The 12,065-nt window shown below is 34.4% G+C and overlaps 1 protein-coding gene across 1 annotated transcript; it reads right to left on the bottom strand.

The window, feature by feature from the left end:
- Positions 1-307: 307 nt before the first annotated feature.
- LOC139892072 (galactan beta-1,4-galactosyltransferase GALS3-like) lies at positions 308-3,633 on the bottom strand. Its single transcript, XM_071875106.1, has 2 exons — positions 2,468-3,633; positions 308-780 (listed from the first exon to the last, which is right to left on the bottom strand). The coding sequence occupies exons 1-2, from the start codon at positions 3,631-3,633 to the stop codon at positions 435-437; spliced, it is 1,512 nt and encodes a 503-aa protein (XP_071731207.1). The 3' UTR covers positions 308-434.
- Between the last annotated feature and the right edge of the window lie 8,432 nt (positions 3,634-12,065).

Genomic DNA, 12,065 nt, shown 5'->3' with positions numbered 1-12,065 from the left:
ACTTCTAATTTGGAAGGAAGAGATGAAGAGTAAAATACCCGTCCATTCCCTTCCTTTTCTTTTCTGTCAAAACTAGGGAACGCATTTGTAATTTTAATCTCCTTCCAAATCAATTCCTTTCTTTCCAAATAACAGCTTTGGAACGGAGCCTTAAAATTCATTCAATGATCCCTGCTTTACTTACCTAAATATTAAAATCGAAACAACATGGACCCTTTTTTTGCTATTAGTATTGTTTAAAAAATAAAATTAACAAATGAATAAATACATAGACGAAATAGAGAAAGTTAACAAACAAATTGTCACTTGTACCTTCTTAATTACCAATAACAAAATGTACTCGATTCATTCATCTATCTATACATAAAGTAAAATAATTTATGAAACGTGAAACATACTCATCATTATCGTCATTGTCATTGTCATTGTAATTGTCATTGATGAGTTCTAAGGAGAACCGATCCAATCATTCGCATCTCAAATCGTTTAACGGCTCCAGCCGCCTCACTCATCGTCTTATCAACCATATACGGCGTTCCACCAAGCTTCATTTCGGTTGTATTTACAAATTGTCTACACGGCTCTCTCCTTTCAGATATAGTCCCGTGGTAATGGTAATACATTATCTTACCTTCAGTCTTATGTGTCGTTTTCCCTATGGTATTTTCCGACATATGTACTCCCGTTGCAAATACATTGCGTGGTTGCACTGCGTATTTGCGGTCCCTTCTTATACCTTTTATTATATCCCGGTACACCAACTTCTCAATCCCCCATTTCCTGTCAAAATACAATAATTTATCAAAAACTAAAATTAAAGATTGCTTATTTATAAAATGATGTATGTAAGATGACTATATTTAGAGCTGCTTTTTAGAATAATCAAAATGTATGTCGAAAACATTATTTGATGGTTAGTTATAGCAAACGTGACAAGGAGGTAATAAATTGAATTATGGACAACGATAATGCATTCAAAGAAAATGAATGATGACAGGTCCACAATAATAATAACCTCACATTTTATAGTATATATAAATATAAATATATATATTGTCAGATACTTGCAACAATGAACAACTCATCTAACGGTCATATTTTGCAACCTTATATATGAGCAACTTAAGTTAATAAAGGACTAACAATATTTGTGTAGACTCAAAACATATTTAATGAACAATATTAGTATAAAGGGATTTTCTAACTCATGCCCTAAGGCATGAGATAAGAATCATTAATTAACACAAAACCTTTCATGAATAACATATTTTATAATTAATATGATTACATATATAGAAATTAAAGAGTTCATTAAACGCATATTATATTATATTTAGAAAGTTTTAAGTGTGATTAATGATTCTTATCTTATGCTTTTAGGGCATAAGTTAGCCATTCCCTGGTATAAAATACGTATCTAAGACGCACACATTAGGTTATACTCTGTATTTAATTACGTAGATTTTTTAAACATATCATATAACTTTTAAAATTTCCCTTTTATGCGGATATTAATTACAAATTCTATTCCAGTTACTGTAAAAATCAAGAGTTAATCAAATGTATCTTAGCGTGTGACACACAGACACGTTACCAAAATTGTTCTGTAAAAAGTAAATGAAGTTTTTCGTTAACTAAAGGTTATAAAACATACAAGTCGGATCATTCTTATAAGTGTCTCCCGCCTAGGCCGACTAGCCGGGATTTTGAAGTAGTTCGACTTAATCGAGATTTTGAAGTAGTTCGACTATTCAACGACTTGGTCAATTTATTCGATCAAAGTTGTCAAAAGTTCAGTTTACTCAGCAAAATTGGATTTATTTCTTTAAATAAGATATATTCAGTCAAAATCAGTCAAAGTAGGTCAAATATAGTTGGAGTCAAATTTGGTCAACATTCAATTAATTCCCGACTAATCTTTGACTTATCTTTGACTTGGCTGATTAGTCCCTATAAGATCTCACCCGACTAGTCCCTTAAGTAGCCCCCAACTAAAAGACTATTACAACCTTGGGTTGGATAAAAACTTGAGATGTATCCTAATGTGTAATTTCACAATTATTTGAAGGAGTTGAGTGACAATGTAACCATATTGCCAGTTTCTAATATAAGCAACTATATTCTACCATAACACTACAGATCAAAACCTAAATGGGCATTATAAAACATACAACTTGGTGTTAAATTTAAGTACAGAAAGAAGCCAAATTTACAGCTACACCACTGATGTGTATGTATATGAAAAATAAATTAATTAAACAATTAATTATTTCCTACTGCAGATCTAAGCATCCTACAAAGCAAAATGTTCCAACCAAATTATTCAATCCCACATGTCAAAAAACAACCAACAATTATTCCATCCAATTAGCACCAAAATCAATCATTACTATTACTATTAGTAGTATAAAAATCAAATTAACAGTAATTTATTATTTAACACTAATAATTCACAATTAAAACATACCTGTAGATTTTACCAGCATGATCATCAAGGTAACAAAGCTTATTCGACATTGTTCGTTGCTCAATCGTAAACTGCGTAAACCCCGATAACGAATCCATCACACTTTTAATCGTACTCTTTTTCGGAACAAAAATGAACTCATCAACATCGAAAAAAAACATCCATTTAGTAACAAACCTATATCTATGCAAACAATCATTCACAACCAAAAATTGATTATGATAATATCCATCAAATCGTTCTTCTTCACGTATATCTTGTACACTCACAAACCCTTTTTCAATCCATGGTTTTAAAACCTCCATTACTTCAGGATGAACACCACCAGCATCATGAATCACAAAATGCGATTTCTCACCGAAAAATTTGATGTGATAAGCTAACCATTCACGAATTCGTTGTGGACTTAAGTTACCGTACAATGGGGACCCACAGTATAAATAATCGTATTTTGGAGCATCTGTAAATTGTTTTAAGTTTAATTGATTACTCGCCGGTGATTCGGTTAATGCTTCGATGGTGTCGGTGAGGTTAAAATTGGCGTCGTCGCCGCCAGATGTGGCGGCGTGGATGAGTAGTTTTCCGGGGGTGGATGCGGCGGTGAGTGGAAAAGTGCAGTTGATGACGACGACGGTGTAGACGCGGCCGTAGCCCCAGTCAGGGAGGATTTTGACGCCGGAGACGGTGATGTTACGGTTTTGAGCGGTGGTGTTGTGTGGGACCCACTGGCAGGTGTAAGTGGGTTTGGAGAAAACGTGGAGGGGTTTAGAGGAGAGACCGATGACGGCGAAGGTGTCGGCGCCGCCACGGTAAGCTGACATGAGGATGAAGTTGTAGGCGGCGGAGCCGTAAGTGTTGAAGTTGCGTTTAACGATGCCGTTGGGGAGAATGGTGTCGTGGATGGTGGTGGGAAGCGGTGGTGGTGGTGGGGGTGGGACGGTGGAAGGTGGTGGAGGGAGGGTGGCGCAGTGACGGAGATCTTGAACGGAGAAAGAGAGATGATTAGGGAAGAATTGGAAAAGGGTAATTAAGGAACAAAAGAATAAGAGAGCAGAGAGTAAAAGTTTGAGCTCAGGGGCACAATTCCATACGATTCCGATGAACATTTTGTTGTTTTTGGAGGTTTCGATTGGTGGTGGGGAAGATGGTTCTTTTTGTTTCACCATTTTTTTTGGAGGATTGGGTGGAATTATTAGATAGGGGATGATGGAGTGATGTTTGTTACAGAGATGTACAGACACACACACTCTCACACACCTAAAAATAAGGAGAGAGATGAAATGTGTAGCAAGTGATGATAATTATGGGCTTATTTAGCTTTTTTTTTTTTTTTTTTTTTTTCTTTTACTATTGTTGGGTATGAAAAGGAATGAGTTTGTTTTTTAAAGACGCTTTTGAGATTTAATTATTTATTTCTTTTCTTCTTTATATTAAAAACGAAATTCATATACGGAGTACTGTTTATTTTTATTTGTAAGCGAATATATATATTGTATGTATGAGTATCGGATGACCACAAATCCAAGAGGTAAAGTTTCCCAATATCTTTGTCATTTTGGAATTTACATCTACCGCACTCTACCCGAGTAGCAGCATCGCGAAATGAAGGTGGTTCAAGAGTTGTTTGGTACGTCCAATTGGTGTACGTGGGCTCCAAACCCCGAAGAAGGTTATTCGGTACCGGAAGGGGGTTCAAATTTTGTCGTTGTCTAGTAATGAATATACACCATATTAGGTTTCAATAGTACGGAGTCTGAAACTAAGGTGGTGCTTTCAAAGATTTCGGTTTTTGTGTGGTTTGCGCTTCGGGGGTGTATGCTGAGTGTGAAGATTAGAACGAAAGTGTATGTTGATTGTGAAGACTAGAATAAAAGGAAAAAGATTGAAGTATCTCGTGCGATAACAATCTCATGGAGTCATGTGGCACAAATTTTGCATGGTTTTGGTCGAGCACTCTTGCAACTCGCGAGGCATGGCTCGCAAGTCGCGAAGGCTTTAGATACATAGTTCGTGGATAGCTAGGCTGCCTTTCGCAAAAAGTCAAACAAGATTAGCAAACGTTTTCTATTCTTCATATATAATGTAACTCTAACCTTATTTAAATTTGTGCACGAAAATTATAATAAAAAATTTATGAGTTGCGCCCGTGGACCACACTCTATTAAATGCGATTGGAGTTGAGATGTAATCACGTTAAATTCTTGTTTCGTTTACGTTTTATATCGTTTATGTTTTAATTATTCGTTTGTTGTTGTGAGTTAGTGATTGTAATCAATCACTTATCTTGTTTGGGGACATCATAAATTATTAACAAGTGGATCAGAGCTTCAAGGTTTGAAGATCGCGCACAATGGCGGATTGGAGTTGGTTTTCGATATTTGAAGATTAGGTTATCATCGGGTGAACGAACAACGGATCTGGGGTTTTGTTTGGTAACATGTTGATGTGTGCGAGGTGTACTCGTAAATAGTATTATTTTTTTACAACGAAATACTATTAAATACGATACAATTTTAAACAAGATATTTATTTATTTATAGAATGGATATACCTAAACCTTGCTACAACACTTATAGGCAGTGTACCTAATCGTACAGTAGTGTAGTTTTAGTAAGTCCGGTTCGTTCCACAGGGATCTTTTAAACAAGCTTAACGCTATATTAGTTTTAACTTATAATTGTAAAAATTCAAAAATATATATAAGTAGTATTATTATTATAAATTGAGTTTTTACCGTTTAATGACCGGTTTGTCGATTTTTAAAATTTTAGTCGCAGTTAAAACCTAATGTAAAATATTAAAAATAAATATAACTTAATTTAAAGCGTAAAGTAAATAACGATAATGAAATTGCGATAAATAAAAGTGCGATAAAATTGCGATAATTAAAGAGTACGATAATTAAAAATGCAATTAAATAAAATGACAATAAATAAAAGTGCGATAATTAAAAGTGCAATTAAATATGAAATATATAAATTATGCTTATTTAAACTTCCGTAATCATGATGTTTGACGTGTTGATTTTAGTTTTATTACCATGGATTAATTGTCCTTTGTCCTGGATTATTCGATATGTCCATACGGATTTGTCCATAATAGTCCATCAGTCATAATCATAAAGTGCGAAAGTCTTCGTCAAATTATTCTTATTCCCGAAGTCAAATATGTCAACTAATTGGGGATTCGAATTGTAACAAGGTCTTAATACTTTGTTTAATGAATACACCAGGTTATCGACTGCGTGTAAACTAAGGTTTTACTTCTTTGTTAACAATTACACCAATTACCCTTGAATGTAATCCACCCCTGTTTCAACAAGTCTATTAACTATTAATCCAGTTCCGTGTCCGGTAAAATGAACAATTATTGGTATTTGTAGATATCCCGCCCACCGTACCCAGTCAAGCGTATGTGGTTATATATAAATACGTTAAATTATAAGTCTATATATTAAATTAACGAGGTATCATTTAGTTAATATAAAGCCCATTAATAGCCCATAGTCTAATTTCCACAAGTGTCGTTCTTTTATCCAAACCCCAATTATGGTCCAAAGCCCAATTACCCAATTTTAATATTTAGCCCAACATCATGATTACTTCGGCATTAAATAAGCATAATAATAACTTAGCTACGAGACATTAATTTAAAAATAACATTAACCATAACTTACAGTGATTAAAAATAGCGTAGCGTTACACGGACAGAATTTCGACTTACACCCTTACAACAATCGCTATCATACCCTTATTATTAGAATTTAAAATTAAAATTAAAATTAAAATATAATATATATATATATTTACGTATGAAGGAAGAAGAGAAAAAGATGGAAAAAGGTGTAAAAATTCGTCCAAAACTCGCGAACTTTATAGGACCAGACCTGTCCCTGTTCACCATGCGATCGCATGGTTTTTTGTCTTCCAGGCCATGCGATCGCATGGCCAGCTTTTCCAGGTCACATGTCTTTGTTTGCATTCTGCCGACGATTTATATAAATATATATAATATATAAATAATTTTAAGAATTATTTAAATATTATATTATATTTATGTGCATAGTTGACATGTAATTTTTAGTCCGTTGCGTCGAGCGTTGAGAGTTGACTTTAGCCCCGATTTCGGATTTTCGAACGTCCTTGCGTACAATTTAATATCTTGTATATTGCGTTTTGCGTCTTGTACTCTTGTGATTTTGAGACGTTTCTCATCAATAATTGGAACCACTTTGATTGTACTTTTGAGCTTTTTGGTCGTTTGCGTCTTCAATTCATCGAATCTGTCTTTTGTCTTCACCTTTTTATTATTTAAACGAATATCACTTGTAAATAGGACAATTGCAACTAAAAGCTTATCTTTCTTGAGGGATAATGCTATGAAATATATGTTCGTTTTTAGCATTATCAAATATTCCCACACTTGAGCGTTGCTTGTCCTCAAGCAATATAGTCTTGAAATAAAAATACTAGAATCACTTCTTTATTCTTCACACTTTGTACATCAGTGATTTCTATACGGCGGTATGAACAATGGTAGTAACGATGTGGTTTACAGTCACACATGACTATAAAATTTAGATCCCTTAAGGAAATTGGATCTTTATAAAAATATTTGATCTTTTGAAAATTAAATCTAGCTTTTACCCTAGATAAGTTTTCCAGAATAACCCTTCACCGGTGTTTGCAAATTGTTTTTGTGGGTTTGGTGGGTTTCAGATTTGAAAACTTTAGCTCAAAACTTGCGGTTTCGTGTCACCCACTTGCTAACCTTGTATTAGGAAAGCAACACGTCCAGTATACTTGCTCCGTATATTACCTTTCGGTAAACTACCGTCCGGTTGTAAAGGAAAGCGTTGAACAAGCAACTGTTAAGGCAATGTCCCCTGACATGCTTTTAATTATGGTCTATAACGTGTCGGATGCAATTACTATCCATGGTAGGAGCAATAGTAAAGCTCACCCTTATAATTTTTTGGTTTGGCACAAGGTCCTGTCTTCGACCATACTATGCAACCACCGTTCTTATGGTTGACACCCGATTTGGTTCAGGTGACCTAATGAATTCTAGGTGAATTCCTAGGATTTTACGTTCAATGGTAATGAACGCATTAAAAATGGGTTTTCAGAAAATAAATCGGTTTTAATTTTGATCAAAATATTTTCTCGTTCAAGCTCGAGTTTAGATATCATCGAATTCCATGAGTTTGTAATTCTCAATCTTTAAGGTCAATCTCAAGGATTGAGTAATATCAGGCTTAAAAGCTGATTTTTAATCTTTAAGGAGATTATCCTTTCTGGAGATCTGATTCATTAGTCTTATCAAGCTAATTTGCACGGCGTCCTCCCCATTTTACGAGACAGATCCTCTCATGGTTAGGATAAATCTGACCACTTGGCGACCCTGTTTGATGCTGAGGTCCGTGGATTTCCTGCTGATTTTAGTGATGACTTTTCTAGATTTTTCGTTAACCTACAGCTAGTCTGGACGACAACTTCCTGACCTAAATCAAGAAGCGCGTTTCTTTTTCGGAAGACTTTACTTACTTTTAATGTTGGAATTGATTCACCATGTAGCTCCATCTTTCTTTCAAATATATTACAGTAAATCGGGTGAAACTGATTAGTTTAGTCTAAAGCAAAAACATCTTCAGTTATTTGTACAAAAATATGTGATATATGTTCAAAATAACTTGGTAAATTTTTCCCACACTTGGCTTTTATTTTCCTTTATTTGCCTTTTTATTGTTCTTTATTCCATTTTAAATGAATTCTAACATTTTGGGTTGTTTCTCAATTTATGTCCTTTCCAAGGTAACAATAATTTCGGTGTTAACACCTAGTTTTATCGTTCATAAATATGTATAAACATGATTTTGAATTCATTTAATTGAAAATTTTAAAATTTTTTACTAGAATTGGGTAGTCAGTATATAAGACTAGGGCTGTTCTTTATTATCAGAGAGCACTAGATTCTAATACAACTACTGCTTTACTAGTATTTTTAATGGTAACCAAGTATATAAGTCAAAAAAATTTAAAATCCGAAAGAATTTAACCCCTTCTCACACTTAAGATCTTGCAATGCCCTCATTTGCAAGAAATCAGTAACAATTTAAATTATTGAGGGTGATTAGCGTAGAAAAATGATTAAATTTTACCAAAGTTTCCAAACATATTGGCGTTTGTTTGTTGAATGATAAATGGTGCACATCATTTGTTCATTCCGTCTTGTTGTTACATCACATTTGTTTTTCGTTTTGTCATCAAAATTAGTAGCTTTTCCTGAACTTAATGCCAGTCTTTGAAAATGCGCTATTTTACCCTGTTGTGTACATGAAATAAAATACATACAATACAAATATAAACATGCATGGTAATTTGAAATGGGACTTAAAATCCCACTTTCAAATCAAATATGAAATATTAGTAAAAAATAAAAATATTAAACATTAAAAGTATCATAATATAATGTGTTTAAACATAAACAAACAGAAATAATAAAAATAAAAATAATTAAAATTACCAACAGGAACTAAATCAATCTGGATAGGGGTTCCAGTTCATGTCGTCATCCGGGTTCCATGGTTGGTGATAGGTGTACTGGTATACCTGGTTAGGGTCGTAGAGAGTAAATGGCGGTCTCATCTCGGGCTGGTGTGGAGGATAGTAAGCAGGTCGGGTCGGGACGTAGTGATCTTGAGGTGACAGCTGGCTCATAATCTGACGCTAATGATAGTCCCATCTATCATGCTGTCGTTGCCTGGAATGCTCGTAATCATTCCGGGCTTGCCACTGCTTCATCCGACGAAATCTCTTAGCATTTGTCATATCTACCTCATCTATATGCTGGTAGACGTCAGTCATAGCCTCCCGAATGACATCCCTAATGTCATCCGCTTCCTCCATTTCCTCGTCTGAGCCTCTCTCTACCTAAGGATGACTACCTTCATAGGGTATTGCCTGGTTGCGTCTACTCTTTAATACCTTAGCACCTGCATAAACCCTCAATCCTAAAGGTTCAACATGTTCCCTACATTCCAAAAGTGGACCCCCTTGTTCCTTATCTACATCCAAATACTCTCCAATGAGAGTAACAAAAATACCTCCTCCAATTATCCCCCCTTCCTGTATTCCTTCCACCATTTTAGATAAATAAAAACCAACACAGTAAGGGATATTAACAAAGCTTCTTGGGTCTCGAATACACTTTAGGTAAAATAAATCATGTAAGGTCATTTTCTCCTTGTTGTGACCTCTCTGTGTAATCGAGTTAGCCAAAAATCTATGAATTATACGAAGCTCGGCTTTGTTAATATGTAAGTAGGAGTGTTTTCCTCCCAGTGTAAAAACATTATAGTTTGACATACGCCTCCAGACGGCGTTCGCGTCAAAATTCCTATCTACCCTTTCACCACGATAAATCAAATTCATACAATCGGGTAGTAGTAATTCACCGGGAGTATATATCTGTAAAGCCCTGGCCATGTCCAGCATGGACATCCTGTACATCCTACGGCCAAGTATAAATCTAAGAAAACTTCTATCATCTAATCTATCTACATCTACATTTAATGCTATAGTACTCATCAGCTCAACACACCATTTCTTATATACAGGTCTATGAATGGTGAATAGACGTTCCCAATCAGTAAAAGAAGAACTGCCATACCTTTGGATCAGATGCTCCCTAACTGAGTTAGCTAGTTAGACCCTTTCCAAAGGATCCCAATCGATTACTCTTGGCACATCTACATTTTTCGGTAGCAGTTTGAATTTGTTACTTTGATATGATAGGTAATCTCTCCAGCTTCTATCGAATCTCAGATTAGGATGCAACGTGTGTTCAGGAATCGTTGGGTATTCTACTGGCGGATGTATTGGAAATACTATGAAGGCATCAACAAATTGTAGTGGATCATAATAAGGTACGTGTTGATCAGGCTGTTGTTGTGGTTCCTATTGTTGTTCCGGTTCAGGCTCGTATTGCATTTCTAGTTCAGGTTCTGGAGCAGGTCGTCTAGATGATGTTGAAGCACCATCAGTATCAGTAAATCTCTGCAAAACACATTAAACACAAAATTTGTGCATTTAAATATGCATTAGTGTTAGCAAAATGACAACTTGAAACAATTAAATTAACATGTTCAATCAAAATTAAACTTATACATATTTTCGCAATTTTTACAATTCTACACTTTTTCAAATAAGCATATATGAAAATGTATACAAAGTTCATAACCATTTAACTCAAATAACATGTTAAAACATCCATTACTAACAATTAAACAAGCCTCAAATGGCAATTATATCAAATTAATCAAGTTCATGAATTTTGGACTTAAAAAGTCCACTTTAATTCTCAAAAATCATATTTAGGATCAAAGTCTGGATCATTTAACTACCTAAACATGTTACACTACTTAATTTAGCAATAATTCATAACAAAAATCGGCCATAACTTGTTTATATCAAAAAGCCCCAAATTGCTCAAGAACACAAACCCTAGATTCCTAAAATTTTTGAAGTTTTTGGCTTCAAATCATGTTAAATAGCATCATTCTAGGTTATACATATATAAAATACTAACAATTTAACTCTAATTACACTAGAAATTAACAAAATCAAATTAGGAAAAATATAGCTCAAGAACACTAAAAATCAAATCTAAAGAGGTTTTAGGGATGTAATTGTTACCTTTCTTGATAAACTTCTGAACAATTTCATGTTTAGAGCGGATTGTAACAAGAAATTTGGTGAATTTTGGTGTTAAAATGGTGATTTTAGGAGATAAAATGTGTATGTGTTCGTGTATGTTGTGTGTGTTTAGTGTGAAGACAGACTGCTCGCTGGAATTTTTCTATCTGACCTGAATTCCAGCCTCATGCGATCGCATAAGGCTCCAGTGCAAACCCCATGCGATCGCATGGGGTCCGGGTACAGTGATTTTTTTTTTTTTTATAAAACCTTATACTTAATAAAACATATAATTAATTAAAAATTAAAACTTTGTTTCTTTTTAGGATGAGGGCGTTTCGGAACGATGTCCTAGTCCGTCCCTCGACAAAATTTTAAAATTTGTCAATTTAAAGCGTTGTTTTAAAAGCAAAGATTTTTGGGTTTTTTAATGTTTTTGGCATACTTTAATTCAATAAGATTAAAAATAATGATAATAAAAGTTCTCGTCCCTCCCTTGGGTAAAGCAATTTCGGTTCAACGACCTAGTTTTCAACTTACGACGAATTTTAGAAATCATATTTTTGACTTAGTGATAATGTTAAAAACGAACATATATTTCATAGCATTATTCCTCAAGAAAGACAAGCTTTTAGTTGCAATTGTTCTATTTACAAGTGATATTCGTTTAAATAATAAAAGGTGAAGACAAAAGACAGATTCGACGAATTGAAGACGCAAACGACCAAAAAGCTCAAAAGTACAAAAGACAATCAAAAAGGTTCCAATTAATGATAAGAAACGTCTCGAAATTACAAGAGTACAAGATTCAAAACGCAAAGTACAAGATATTAAATTGTACGCAAGGACGTTCGAAAATCCGGAACCGGGACCAGAGTCAACTCTTAACGCTCGACGCAACG

Source organism: Rutidosis leptorrhynchoides, chromosome 2, assembly GCF_046630445.1.
Source record: "Rutidosis leptorrhynchoides isolate AG116_Rl617_1_P2 chromosome 2, CSIRO_AGI_Rlap_v1, whole genome shotgun sequence".
NCBI classification, from domain to species: Eukaryota; Viridiplantae; Streptophyta; class Magnoliopsida; order Asterales; family Asteraceae; genus Rutidosis; species Rutidosis leptorrhynchoides.
The sequence above is the reverse complement of the archived record's forward strand: the minus strand, read 5'-3'. Positions and strand labels throughout refer to the sequence as shown.

Bases quoted from the DNA above. Each gene is read 5' to 3' on its own strand.
- LOC139892072 (XM_071875106.1), bottom strand. From the start codon at position 3,633: ATGGTGAAACAAAAAGAACCATCTTCCCCACCACCAATCGAAACCTCC. The intron at 781-2,467 runs GTATGTTTTAAT...GTATTTTGACAG, and splicing joins CATGCTGGTAAAATCTACAG to GAAATGGGGGATTGAGAAGT.